This window comes from Calonectris borealis, chromosome 1 (genome assembly GCF_964195595.1).
Source record: "Calonectris borealis chromosome 1, bCalBor7.hap1.2, whole genome shotgun sequence".
In the NCBI taxonomy this organism is placed as follows: Eukaryota; Metazoa; Chordata; class Aves; order Procellariiformes; family Procellariidae; genus Calonectris; species Calonectris borealis.
Window position 1 is genome coordinate 73550459 of NC_134312.1, and position 15263 is coordinate 73565721.

General features: G+C 39.1%; 1 protein-coding gene across 4 annotated transcripts in view; it reads right to left on the minus strand.

The window, feature by feature from the left end:
* The window catches only part of RECQL (RecQ like helicase), a 28383-nt gene that overhangs the window by 6676 nt on the left and 6444 nt on the right, over positions 1-15263 (minus strand). Inside the window, exons 5-16 of one of the 4 annotated variants that reach the window (XM_075160337.1) lie at positions 15144-15250; positions 13992-14190; positions 12678-12844; positions 12046-12127; positions 10861-11009; positions 10658-10775; positions 8986-9124; positions 8053-8144; positions 6065-6284; positions 5047-5176; positions 4593-4840; positions 932-1806 (exon numbers count right to left, since the gene is read on the minus strand). In XM_075160337.1, coding sequence (XP_075016438.1) covers positions 4652-4840; positions 5047-5176; positions 6065-6284; positions 8053-8144; positions 8986-9124; positions 10658-10775; positions 10861-11009; positions 12046-12127; positions 12678-12844; positions 13992-14190; positions 15144-15250 — 1592 coding nt within the window. In that variant the 3' untranslated portion in view covers positions 932-1806; positions 4593-4651. Of the gene's footprint in view, positions 1-931; positions 2073-4141; positions 4841-5046; positions 5177-6064; positions 6285-8052; positions 8145-8985; positions 9125-10657; positions 10776-10860; positions 11010-12045; positions 12128-12677; positions 12845-13991; positions 14191-15143; positions 15251-15263 lie in introns of those variants that run through there. The other 3 variants (XM_075160318.1, XM_075160327.1, XM_075160348.1) reach the window with 3 other exon arrangements.

The window sequence follows — 15263 nt, forward strand, 5'->3', positions numbered from 1 at the left end:
TCCATGTGGCTCAGAGATTCTTTTTAACAGCATAACCATGATATCTGCATTTCTGAGATTAAGCCCTGCTTAAAGGTTAAGCGTAAACAAAACAACAGCCCAGCAGTTGTTGCCACTCAGGAACTGAAAGTGTGGACAGGGCTGCTCTTGAGGCCTTGCTCAACCCAGCCATTTGAGACAAACACAGGTGGAACTGAAAGCTCCAAGTTCTCAGTAGCAGCAAAAGGCCTTATTGGTTACCAAACACGAGGATTTCAGTAACAGTTCATGTTTTTCCAAACTCATCAAGTTAATGGCTCAAGCATTCTTTTTATCATCTATCCCTTTGCACCTAGTACACTAATGTCTTCCCCTGTTCCATCTCAGGTCCTGACAGGGTTCAACTTTAATACAATTTTTCTGCCTTACTAGCAAAAAAAAAAAAAAAAGTATCAGTTTCAATCTAATTCCAAACATCAAAATTAAAATTCTACCATAATTTCTGAATTATCAAATTCCCACTACTTGTGAAACACCTTAAAAACAACTTCTGTTCTACTCTTACTTTGTAATCCTGATTGATTTGTATCATCTTTCTTCTCTCACCTATGATAGTGCACTGAACTCGTGTATTATGGAGAAACACACTCAGTGTTCAGCCAGGTATTTAACTGCCATCAGCCGCTCAGCTTTGTGGGATGCGCTAATGTAAGAACATTTGCAGCAGTAAGCACTGGCTCTCCCTTACCTGACAGAACCAAGATGCTATATAATGACTGGAATCAGCAGGGAGTCAAGAGACAGGCTGCTCTTTAAAATGGTGGAGACATACTATTTTAAGCCACAGGCAAGCAGTGATAGTCTCCTATAGTTGCTTTCTCTTTTCCGTTTCCACAAACAACAGGAACATAAGCAAATGGATAGGTGGAGTAGCAAAGTTAAGAGACGAGAATTCAGAAACATCCCAAAGATTAAGTTTAATGTAGCCCACATTTAGGGCTTAAAGTATGCAACTCCCAATGCAGTCATGTTCTAGTGCTTACACAGCAGAAGAGTATTTCTTAGGACAACCAGATTCACTTCTAATTAGAATACAGATCTGTAGCTGGAATATAAACCAGTGCAAGACAGGGGAAGGAGGGGAAAAAAGAGGAGAGAGGAGTATCTCTTGAGTGGCGTTTTTGCTGTATTTCCCATATAAAGTATAACTTTTACAAAAGGAACAGCTGAGATCAAGGAAAGTTCTCTTGTTTTTAAATATAAATTTAGGTACTTCCAAAAAGCACAGAAGAGGTAATTTTCTATCTGAATAACAAGCTAGAGAAATTCAGTTCTAAGAGCAACAGACACATTTTAAAGGGATAAACACATATAATATTTCACGAAAATCTCTACAAGTCAGTAGTGCAATGTTGTAACAATGTCCTGTTGAAATTCTTCTCTAAAGTACACTCAAGTACTCAAATACGCTGTAGTAGGTGTAAGTATTGCAGAAAAGGGCCACATCTCTACTCAAAACTGCAGTAATGGCGATGTCCACCTGGGCTGGAACAACTGCCCCTGGCACCGCAGAGGCTTTGACCCACAGACAGCTCCAGAGGAAGGGTGCTGCAGCAGCCCAGGTCTCCGGATGCCTGATGTCTCTCCCTGGGGCTGGCGACAGCAGCCTCACCGGTGGGAGCTGTGCTCTGGTTGCAGTGCCGAGCTGCTGGGTGAAGGAGCTGCAGGAGGAGGTGAGCAGTCTGCCTAGCAGCCAGGAGGAGGAACAGGAGATAGCAGGGTCTTCGCAGAGACGCTGCAGAGCTAAGGACCACCCGAGCCCTGTTGCTGCAAAGGAGGGAAAACCTTGAGACTATCCTCACAGGAGCAATGGATGTAGACTCCCACAGGAGGGAAAGCCAGAAACCTCTTGCTTCCAGCAACACAAAAGGGCTCCTTTTCCACCTGCAGCTCTGCCGTTGCAGAGTAGGTACAGTGCCCTGAGATAGATGAGGATGACAACTCCACCAAGGAATGCATTGATGCCAGCTGAAGCAGAGCCAAGTGTTCACACCATGAAGAAAAGGAAGATGAGAGTTTCCAGAGAATCCCTCCTGTGGGGGACAGAGGCCCTCAGTGACTTGGAGACATCGACAGGTTTGTTTCTTACTAGGTGCCCATATCCCAGATGTTGCTCAGTGATAGTGTGATTCAGAATTTTAAACTCGACAGAGTAGTGAGGAAGACATAGTAGAACCACTGCCTTGGACCTCAGGAGAGCAGATTTCAGCTTGTTCTGGGATTTGCTTGTCAGGATCCCAGGGAGACTGCCCTAGGCAAAGGGGCTCAGGAAGAGCTGCTTGATTTCCAGACCACAACCTCCTCAAAACACAAATAGTCTATTCCTATGTGCAGAAGGTAGAGCAAGGGTGGCAGAAGGCCAGCATGGGTGAACAGAGAACTCCTCAGCTAGCTCAAACACAAAAAGGAGGCAGAAGGTACAAGATATCCAGAACAAATAGAGACATTGCCTGAGCACACAGGGAGGGAGTTAGAAAAGTCAGTGCTCAGCTGGAGGTGGAACTAGCAAAGGATGTGGAAGGCAGTAAGAAGAGCTTCTGTAAGTACCTTAGCAGCAAAAGGAAGGGCAAGGAAAGCATGGTCCCACTGCTCAGAGGCGTAGAGGAGCTAGTGACATAGGACATGGAAAAGACTGAGGTACTCGTGGGTTTTGCCTCATTTTCACTGGTAAGGTTTGCCCTCAGACCTCCCAGGTCCCCAAGCCTACTAACAGTCCATGGGAGTAAAGCAGTAGAGGAAGGTGGAGTTACAGATCACTTAAGCCAATTGGCGGTACACAAATCCACAGGACTAGATGGGCGGCGCTGAGGGATGCTGAGGAAGCTAGCTGAGGTCAGTGCAAGACTATCACTTCTGAAAGGACTGGGGGAGGTTCCTGACAACTGGGAAAAGGCAAGTATCTCACCCATCTGCAAAAAGGAGGGTCTAAGGAGTTACATGCCAGTCAGCTTCACCTCAGCCCCCAGAAAACTTAGGGAGCAAACACTCCCGGAAGACATTTTCAGACACATGGAGGTGATTGGCAACAGCCAGCTAGATCTACCAGAAGCAAAGCATGCCTGATCAACCAGACTGACTGAGATAACTGCCTGTGTGAATAAGGGGGTAGCAATGGGTGTCGTATACCTTGACTTTAGCAAGGCTTTTGACATGATCTCTTATAATTTCCTTACAGCTAAAAATATCAGTGAGATATAGACTGGATAAATGTACAACAAGGTAGGCAGAAAGTTGTCTGGACCACCTGGTTCAAAGAATTGGGATCTGTGGTACAAAGTCCAACTGGTGGCCATTTACTAGTAGCAATGCTCACAGATCAATACTGGGGCCAATATTATTTAGGGTCTTCACTAGCAATCTGGATACAGGGATGGAGTGTGCTCCAGCCAGTCTGCAGACGATACCAAGGTTGGGAGAGCTGTTGATACATTGGAGAGCAGGGCTGCTATTCAGAGGGACCTAGACAGGCTGGACACATGGGCTGATAGGGACCTCTCAGTTAAAGGCAAAAGCAAAGTCCTGCACCTGGGATGGAGAAACACCATGCAACAGCACAGGCTGGGGCTGGACTGGTTAGAAAGTAGCTTTGCAGAAAAGGACCCAGCTTCCCGGTAGATAACAAGCTGAACGTGAATCAGCAGAGTGCCTTTGCAGCACAAATGACATAGTAGACTACAGCAACAAGAATATAACCAGCAGTTTGGAGGAAATGACTCTTTCTGGGTATTCAGCACTTGTGAGATTACAGCTAGAGTGCTGGGTTAAGTTTTGCACCTCCCAGTAAGAGAAACACACTGATACACTGGATTGAGTCTAGCAGAGGGCTACCAAGTTGCTCAGGTGCTCAGAGAGGAGAAGCAGCGGCTTAGAGAGGAGAAACAGAGAACTGGATTTCTTCCAGATTAAAAAAGAAGAAAGCCAGGGGGGAGGCGGAGTGATTGTTGTGATCTTGCTGTTGTCTTCAACTACCTAATGGAAGAGCATAGCAGCAATGGGGCCAGACTCTTCTCAGAAGAGCACAGTGATAGGACAAGAGGCAACGACAAGTTGCAACACAGGAGATAACAGTTAGCTCTAGGAAATATCCTTTTTTCTTTTTTTTGGTCATGGAGGCAGGCAAATACTGGAACAGGTGCTGAGAGGGGTTGTGGAATCTCCATCCTTGGGGACGGTCAAAACTTAACTGGACACAGCCCTGAGCACCCTGTTCCAACTGGACCTGGTTTGAGCAGGAGATTGGATTAGATGATCTCTGGAAGTCCCTTCCAGCCTTCATCACATGGGTCCTGTAAGTCTTGCGTGATTCTGCAATAGTGTTACTATACACTACGCTTCCAAAAGAGTTAAAAAGGCAACATGGTAATTATTTATATTTTGTAGTCACTGCTGTATCATAAGATATGCACCAATTATTTTGATATGAAGCATTTTTCCCTTGACTACTAGACTTTTTCTAGATTTGAGGGTTTTAAAGATACTTGTTTCCCTGTTGTTTTTTTAAATTAAAAAAAATGCACAAAAAATACCATTACTAAAACACAAACTGAACTTACACACTGCATTGTCCATGGAGAAGCAAACATGATTAGATCCTAAATGTAGTCTGTGAAGCTCAGTCAAGAACCACTGGCTGGTCATCTCCACCTGCCTCAAGCTTAAGCTTCTTTGCTTTTAAGTTAGAACCACAGTTAGGTCGTTTACGTTCCTGTGAATTCTTCACCGCTGAATCTTGGACAGTCTTTGAAATAGTCTGAGCATTTTCTCTGCTTCCTTTCAAATTTGAAGATTGAGATGGTTTGTCCTGTAAGTTATAAACAATTCTATTAAAATTCTAACATTGTTTTCCTTCTTTTTCAGTGTTCCCACACAAGAGAGAAGATAATGAGATCTATTTTAAATCCTGTTGATTGCATTACTATGAAAAATATATTGAGCAGATACCAAACTATTAAAATAAACTATAATGGAAAAGATGTCTACATAGCAAGTCAGCACGGATATAAATACCTTGTAAACATTTTGCTTGTTTGTTGTCCCTTGTATAGTAATGACATGTGCCTCATTTTTCAGCAGACTTGCTTTTGGTCCTATCTTTAGGTAGGATATTGTAGCAAATGCCGTGAAGCTGAAGTCTTCCCTGCATAAATAATATCAGTGTTATAAAGAAGGTTGGAGACAAAGACAGGCTAGATCATGCAGGGGAAAAATGGGACACATTAACCCTTCTGATGGATGTTCCAAATAGCAGCTTGATTTTGCTTTATCTATGCAAGTGGATAGTCACTTAATTTAGAGCGAGTCTGGCCAACACTTAACATAGTTCAGTTTGTGGACCTTTACACACACACGTGTCAATCTGCTGGAATACATGGAGGAAAATGAGGAAGAAAGATGTAATCAATCATCTGCTCACCCTCTTAAGAGTGTAAGAAGTCAGCTGTACAAACAGATGCCAAAAAAGTTTAAGACAAAAATAAAGGGATTAAATACTTGATTTCTACATATTCTTGGAACTTCTAAAACTACATGAAAAGACAAACCACACACCACACAGACGGCCAGGTTACAAGAGAAGCACTCTTGTTATTTTCGCTATGCTTTCTTAAACTTTCTGAGTACCACTTTCCACATTAGCCAGCCTGTCCTGACGTAGACTTCATCTGGGCCACCCCATTTGCTTTGCTTCGCTTCGCCATGGAATGTAAATGAGATGCCGTATAAACAGCAGACTTCTCCTAAATGAAGCCTGCTGCAGATTTAAAGGTTCAATCTGAGTACAGAAGACCTCAGCTTTTTAAAATTGCAAGAGAAGCAGCATTTCAAATGTTCCTCCAACTTTTGTTTTAACATTTTGAAGTAGAAATATAGTAAACTTTTGAGGTTTTTTGAATACATTAAAAGCATCTGAAGTAAAGGCTAAAAATGAGACTACAGAATGTATCCATTAATATTATACAGAATTACCACAAGATCAAAGAAAAATGACTACTAGATGTTAAAAAAAAGAAGGAGTCATCTTACATACTTCAGATACTGCTGCAGCAGTAAATGGGCAATAATTCTCTCCAGTTCCTCTCGAGGGTGCTTTGGTGGAGTAACTGCAGCCACCCTGAATTTTGAGACACCTTTCCCAGACCACGCATCGATTAATTTCAGTGGGGTGAGTTTCTCACCCATGTTTTCAGCTTGCTCAAGTATCTTTATTAGATCCCTGCAGTATCCTGTAATATCCATTTTCTCACATGCTACAAATAAAAATGAAGTAATATTTAAATAGCAAGTTATTTATAGTTATGTAGATAGTGTCCATATATACATCAGGTGTATACATATATATGCATTTTTATATATATATCTATAAATACATAAATGTATAACAAATAAAGCTGTAACTTTCCCTCTGTCAAATTAGGATGTATTTGTACTCAAACTTACATTTATCTTTCTACTTCATTATTAGAACTCCAATTCTGCCAACATTTTTACATGTATTTAACATTACAAACCACACAAATTATTTCAAAGAAGCATTTACAAAGCATAAAACTTGTAAGGTAGCTACTATGTTACTTGGAAGCTGGATTCCTTTTCTTCACCCATAATATTTATTATGGAAAGAATAGGCAGCAAAGAGGAATTGAAGAATATAAGCAAGACATTTCTTCTCTCAAAATGAGACAGAAAAAAACTACTAATTTCATTATACAAATTAGTTTCATCATGACTGATTATTCCAAGCACTAACACATCCATGTAATACATAAGGATTGTGCTTCTACTGCATGATCAGATCATGGCATAGAATTACCCAACTGTCTCCTCCAACAGTACGAATTAAGAACTGCAAAACTAGTAATACTGCTAGGTTTCCTCAGACCTTGCTTATATATCAAAAGGCCCAAAGCAGTAAACAAGATATATTTCAACTATACTTCATCACATGGCTCTTGTAAGTCTTGGGTGCAAGGAAGCTCCATACTCTTCTCAACCTCTGATCCCGGTATAAATTTCAACTAAGCCCTATTTCCAATTAGAATATAACAAGACATTGTTACTTGCTTGATTTTTGCAAAACAGTTTCATTATATAGATACAACTGATTAAAAAAAAAAAAAAAAGGTTAAATATCTTTGTTTTGTCTACTTTATCCCCCCAAAAAATGTACAGGGAAATAAAGTCTAGTTATGAGAACAGTTTTGAATACAGAGCTGTCCCTAAGTTTTTCAAGTGCTGATCACTACATTATCCAAATGCTTTGCAACAGATATGAGGTATGAGAAGACGGTATTTTCCACATATTACAAGAATCCACCTGTTACTCAAAGAAATGTAAGGTGGTTTTGTGTGTCGAAGAGAGATGCCCAACACCAACTTTTTCTCAGCACTCTTTTCAGAGCTTTCTAGCTTTATATGGGACGTTGTGCTGTTAGAGCTAACACACGGCAAAATCCCGAATTAGTGTGCTCAGTTGTTCTGCACAACTGTCATGCGCAGTCCTGACACAGGTAGGTCTCGTGAGCATTTGGCACTGAAATCCTCAGAGATTTTACCAGGCAAGTTGCAAAAGGACACGCGCAAACTGTGCCTTCTCAGAGCCTAAGTGTGAACAGTTTGGCATGCAGAGAGCAAGAGGCTCCTTCTCAAAATAAAGCTTTCGCACCCAAAAAAAATTCCTGAAACAAAACCCACCATATACTAGAATCTTTTTAAAACAGGTAAGGCAATCTTCCCCTTGCCCCCAGCTTCACTTTTGGGAACAGCTGAGTCTGAAAGACACCAAAGTGTTTGGCCTCAGGCAAAAAGCCAAGCCAGTAAATATCCTGCTGAACACCCTGAATTTGGCAACACTAAGCCACCAAAACCTGATGTTCATAACAAAAGTTGAACCTTGGAAACAGGCAGTATTACAAGCACACTTTACAGAAGTTGCTCACAGTTTGTCTAAACTAGGTATTTCTCTAAGCCAACCTTCTCCATGTTCTCTGTCTTTGGTTATAAAAACAATTTACTTACAATTCTCTCTACAGCAGTTATCACACATTCTGTTGCAATTTGCAGAATCCCATACTTCATCAAAATGCTGGGCTATGAGGACCCGGCGACACCTGAAAGGACAGAGAACAAAGAGGGACTACAGAACATAAATGTATACACCCGTGTCATAAATCATGAAAGTGGCAAAAAGAAGGTCCCCTGGGTCAGCTCGTATCTCAAAACAAGCATGAGGAATTATCTCAGGAAAAATCGGAAAACAAACACTGCAACACAGTATTCAGTGTCAGTTACACTAATAGGAGTAACTAGCAGCTTTCAGCAATACTAAATACTGCCGTAGGAACAGTTTGATTAAAGCAGAAAAGTAAGTATAATCTGCAATTCCAATAGAATGAAAAACCTTAAGAATATGAACTAATTCTTAGACTGAGGCCAACAAAGGCTATACCGAATGCACGAGTTTGTCCACAACATAGATACAAGTGTTTTCCATGGAGTATTCAACACAACTCAGTGCAGCAGATGAAGCATTAAACACATGCAGATTCCTGTATGGCCATGAAACACTGGTACCTTAGAGTAAAAAACAAAGCATTCCAGTATTTGCTCTGAATGGGATTTGAAATCCAAGCACTGTTTGTAGACAGATATTTTATCTCAACATAACTGCTTCCAGAACTTTACCCTGAAGCTGGCAAGCAACACACCAACATTCAGTTACGTGCAAGAGTACACCTACTGAGCAGCCAAACCACAAACTCCAAACTCAAGACTCTTTTAAAATGGTAGTGTTTCTACAGTGTGGTGGGTTCTTCTTGTTTTGTTGTTGTTGTGTTATCGTTTTTTTTGTTCAGTGCTTTTTTTTAAAATACCCTCTTAAAAAAAAAAAAAACCAACAAAAGTAGCCTAACTATTTAAAAACTAAGCAACCAAGCCACCACAGTAACTTACTTGTTCATATTCTGGCAGTAAGACACCATATCATACAGCTTCTCTTGCCCGACATTTTCCATCACTACCATTGAGCTGATTCTGAATATATCTCCAAAACCGTAATACAAAATGCAGTCAGCTTTTTGGTCATCTCTACCTGCAATGCATTAAAACAAAAAGAAAAAAATTAGACTTGAAACTTTAGAAGAAATTTACTTTAAGTATAGCATTTTCTGTTACAAATTCCACTCTTATCTGCATGGGCTTCTGCAGCCCCTATATAAAGAGTGCATGACTCTAGCAGAATATCAAGCATAACATATCAGCCAATAGAACATAGCATGATACAAAATAGACTTAGAACAGTCTTCTACAACTACAGAATCAAGCAAACTGAAAATACTACACAATGAAGATTTTTACTCTTTAACAACCAAAATAAAATATTAATGTCATACAGAAAGTCAGGGAAATCACCATTTTCTCACCCTAACACCTCTTGGAAAATCCTGGCCAAATACATCTTGAAGCCTAGAGAGAATCAGGTATGATTCAACAAAATATTCCATTTAAAACCAACTGTGTCTTCTTAGCTGAACTTAGATCATCTCTTCCTTCCCATTGCCCACCCCTCCCAATGATGTGCTGATGGGTGCCCTCCGGCTGTTTACAAGATCCAGAGAGCAGAAAAGGTCTAAAAAACCTAAACTTTTAAAAACTTTAACATGCAACAGAAAGGAACTACTTCACTCGGATGGGCAGTCAAGGGGAAAAAGGAAGGTTTCATAAGCTAAGTAGTATGTTTGGGCAAATGAGTAGCAGTGCTTAATTAATCCCACCCCCCCCCCCCCCAAAGAATCTCATTTAAATCGAGTTATGAAAAAGAAACACACAAAAGCTTGCTCTAATCACCTCAAGTTGATAAACATTGTGAAACAACTATTTCAGCACCTATACAGCCCTTATCTCTCTAGCCTAAGCAGATGCAAACTCCCACAAACTTTGATGACTGTTGTATTTCTTAGGCCAGCATTAAGGCCAATTTCTACAAGCATAGTTAAAATCTCAACCAATTGCCCCTCAGGGTCCTTAAAAAGACTTCCTCCACACAGATTCAAATCTGTCTTTGAAAAAGTAATAATGTACAAGGTCAAAAAAACCAAACCAAACCACACCACCACAAAACCTTTTTTTTAGCCATAACAGCTATTTAGTGCTGCTACACATTGATCAATCCTTGATATTCCCTGCTCCAGATCCTACTTGTATTTCTTTGTCCAGTGAAATTCATACAGAGATAAGACATCATCTAGAGACAGTCTGAACAAATCAGGCATCCCAGTTGCTATGCAAAGAAAAAAAAATACTTTCTGTAACATACATTTGATCAGTCAATGTCATGTTATGACATCATTCTGGTAAGCCATGGATGTCACAAAAATCAAGTAATTAAAAAAATGCTGAGTGAAGGGCTAGGTACTTAGTTATTCTTTGCCACACTGCAGTAGAGAGGCCTGAGATCATGAACGTACTTTATATTTGCTTTAAAGCCTCTTTACAGAGGCAGAATGGCATTATACACTTCGGAATCTGTCTCAAAGACACTGCACAAATGCCTGAAATGGAAGTACAGTTTTATTGGTTTAACGGATGTAAATGGCTACTTTGCAAAAGCCATTTCCCACAATACCTGCACGTCCACTCTCTTGGTAGTAGTTCTCCATGGATTTGCTCATAGAATGATGAATTACAAACCTCACATCAGGTTTATCAATTCCCATGCCAAAAGCAACAGTCGCCACTACAACCTGAAATGAGATTAAGAAACCATCAAGGTACCAAAACACAATTTGCTTAAATGAGACATAAGTCTAGCAAAAGTATCCACTTAACCTGAATTTGATTTGCTGCCCATCCTTTATGAACTTTGGTCTTACATTTAGCATCCATGTTTGCATGGTAAGTCCCTGCCTTGATTCCCAGTTTCTGCAAACTCACAGTAACTTGTTCAGAATCCTTCTGAGAAAAACAGTAAACGATTCCTGCACAAAAGTGAAAGATGACTTATTGTAATGTCTTAAAAAAAACAAACAATCCCCAATTCTTAAAAACAACTTTGAAAAAAAAAAAAACAGTAAACAATCTTTGTGCTTATTCAGTCTGCAGTATCGGTAGCCATGAATGGAACTTCAATTATCAGCTTTGACTTGTAGGCTAAAGAGAAAATACAGGTACAAATCCACATAATCTTCGAAGTATTCTATTAATGTTCAAGGAGGACAATGGTTATTAATGCTTATGTAAAGGAGTGCTGTTCCTTATGACATCTCACCTGAGGTTTCAGATAAATCTGCTTTTTGTCATTAGTCAGTCTGAGCTTAGTCAAGGATTACGCACAAAGCCATGCAATTTGTGATCATCTTAGCACAGTTTGTACTCAGGGAGCTGCTCATCACAGCCACAGAGTTCCACAGCAGAGACAGGGACAGACTGCTGCTCCAGAAAACTGGGTTCTGTTGCCTTTGTAATATGGCTCTCCTCTTTTTTTGCACTACATAATTTATTGACTACACGAAGTCCAACTTTTACAGTTCTGCTTTCATCACAAAAGCGCAATTCACCCCACCACATACCCATTCTGAGCATTGAATAATACATAAATCTTACGATCAAATATGAAAAAGTGTTAAAGATAGTAAGTATCCTGACACATAGATACTAAATAACATATGCATGATTTAAAAACATACACATAACTTTTTTTGAACCTTGTTTTTACAATCTTAAAAATTGCTATTATTCTTATCTATGTAAAAATTGTTTGACATACATCAACATTATATTCAATATTTCAGAAGATATAAGTAAACTGTAAAGACATTTAAAAACTAATGAATGAAAAAAGTAATTATTCAAGGTACAGATCTTATTAAATTTCATTTCTTTTAATGCTGGTTGCTTAATGTATGGTGAAGGTATAATTTCTCTACACGTTTCAGGATCACTTGAAAAAATCCCTGTAATGCTTAAGACTATAAAAAATAACATGCCTTTTTTTTTTTTTTTTACACTTTTTACCTGAGAGTCCTTTGTATCTTCCATTAATGATCTTAACTATGTCCTCAATGAAATCTTCATTATTTGAAGGCTTATGCCGAACCTCAAAAATATAACATACACATGCCAGAGTTCTTCAAGCGAGCACACATTCTGTCAAACAATCCTATTATTCTACTTCTTCCAGTACAATAAACACATTTAACCAAAATTACTATATTCTCTTTGTGTGCACTCAGATTACATCTCAAAAGTCCATATTAAAAAAAACAAAATCACAAGTTTTTCCCATGAAGAACAATAAAAGAACCTATGGCCAAACTGAAAATACAGTACCATACAATAATTCACAACTTTTTGTAATCATGACATATTTTCCAACAGGTTGTAGCAGTCTGAGCCTGCTACCTACCTCTCCCCCATGCACAGTCCTATCTGCTAAGCCTTGCTCACAAAGACAGAGCAGCCCAAGTTCCTCCGCAGATGACAGCAAGTTCAGCAAGATGAAGTCATGAAAGAACACCGTCATTCAGTTGAAAAGCTATTTTTTATTAAAACTTATAATTGAAAATCTGTTCTAAAATTAATCAACTGTAACTTACAGAAGTTAAAATGACTGCAATGCAGTCAAACAAACAGGTAATAAGACATACCTCATAGTAAAGATTGGGCCGGTTGAAAGAAGCAGTAAAGGTAATGCACTTCTGAACATGCAAAATTTTCTGAGCATCCTTTAAAACATGATTTGTAGCAGTTGCTGTCAATCCAATCAAGGGAGCATTGGGAAACTGTCTTTTCAAGATACCAAGAGACTTGTAGTCTAAGCAAGAAAACAAAAAGGGGAAAGAAAGAGATTTATCATACCACAGATCCAAAGTTAAAAAAGGTATTCATGTAGATAGCATTCAATGGGATAATATTGCAATAAATCAATTTACCGCTGATTTACCATTACTGATCAATTTATCACAGAACTAATTTATACATCCAAATGAAGTAATAAGAAGGTTGCACTTATCAAAATAGATGCTTTCTCTTCTAATTGAATTTTACAGAAGCAGCCACAATTCAGAAAGCAAAACATATTGAAATAGAAGTCTTAAAAAGTTAGAAAAATATAAGTGGCATCGCATTAACCAACATTCAGGTTATTTTGCAGGTTTGTTTTTACAAACAGCTTTTCAGCAAACACAGTTTTGCTAATAAACAAGCAATGTAGAATTAGGATACATAGGCCAGACTGTACTAAGGAAAGATTTTAAAGGCTCAGTGCTGACAATCACTTGCTTCCTTAGAACAGCAATGCAATCAGAGCTACACATTCAAATTCCACATTGCCTGTTTAACTGGCACGGCTTTTTGCTCCACCACTTTTTAACAAAACTGCAAAGGTTGACTTACAGTTCCTATTGCTTCAAATAAGATTTTCTTTCAAAGGCAAAGAAACAGTAACCAGTAAGTAAGAGTCTTCTACAACTGACAAGATAGGAAACAGATCGAAGCACACTTTCTTTCCCTGCAAATCAAGGGCATTTGTTTCAACTTGCTTTAGAAGTGATTAAAATATAGCTCATCAATTTACAAAATGATCTACCTCTGTCACCCAGAACAGTAGGGAGCAGTGTACAGAGTGACACTTTTTCATGTAGCAGTAGATTAAAGATAGCTGTATTGTCCATATTAAAGATGGCTGCCAAAAATTTTCATTCCATTAAGCTCCAATTAAAGTAAATTGAATTAGGAGTTTTTCAGAATACTGACAGCAAAATCTACATTGAAATCGCCCCCATCTGCATGAACTTAGCTCCTGGACAAGGATATAGTCATTTCTGAATTACATGTAAAGTCCTTGAACTAACACAGGTACTTCCCATACACTAAGTATTTACTTAACACACGAAGAAAGCACCTGGCTTTACTTATTGATGCCTGAATAACACTGCAAACTGGCTTTCTGATGAGCATACCAGGCCTGAAGTCATGGCCCCATTGACTACAGCAATGGACCTCATCTACGGCAATGCGAGCGAGACACCCTGCTTGATAAGCTTTCTCTAGCTTTGACATGAACATTTTGCTTTTTGCAATCTTCTCCGGGGTCACATAAATGAGCTTCAGTTGCGAACTTCTGTCTAACATTTCGGTATGAACCCACTTCACATGCTCCTGTTAAAAACAAAAGGAGAAATCAGGGACTTACAAACCAGGACAACACACTGAAGTTGCTTAGTGCTAAGATTCTTAAGAGGTTATTAACAACACATATGAGGTAATTAACAGAGACTGATAAACTGTTACATAGTATTTACCACTACTACAAATCTTTGCAGAAGATCATCATATATAAAATGCTCATTTTAGTACTTGGAAAATCTGTCATAGAACTTTGAAAAAGCAAACTATTGAATATTTGTCTTTACTTCATCATGTGGTATCAGTATTTTCCCAATAATGTACCAAACATGCCTGTGGCACTACAAGTGTAATATAATTTCTTACACACAATTGTAGTCTTTATTATTGAGTTTTCAAAGCGCTCTACCTCAAAGCAGGCTCCAAGTCTGGCACGTTGCATCAAGCCACTAACCTATCAAATCCAGTGTCATGTGCAAGTTAATGACCATGGCCTCCTGGTAGTCAGGAAAATATATTTCACTGTAAAAAGCAATTGACTAATAACAGTCTGGGAAATAAGTTCCTTCCTGGCCTCTGGATCAAACAGCTTACCATCCTAAAATAAGATAAATAATTACATGTAAAAGCCTGCACTGCTCAACATGTTACTAGTGGACAAAAATCACCTACTCCAATCTTCTTTTAAATCTAGAAACGGAGTAAAAATCTACAACACACACCAGCCAAAGGTACTTCACATCCATGAAATCTATTTATTCCATGAAAAGTGTTGGTTTACATGTGTTCTTGTCATTGAAACAAGAACGCAAGATACTTATTCATGTTATCCATATCATAGCACGTAGCTGGGAAGATCCTGTTGATAGAATGGCATTAGCTGATAAAACTGTGCCATTCATTCAGTACTCATAAATAACACACACAGAGGCAAGATGCCGGCACACACACCACAAAACCCATGAAGACTTGGCAGTTAAACATACCTTACTGCTTGAGGCGTTTAATAAAGTTGCAGAAATACCAAGCTGTTCCAAAACCATGAGCTGATCTTCCATAAGTGATATCAAAGGACATATCACAAGCGTGAAACCTGTAACAATCAA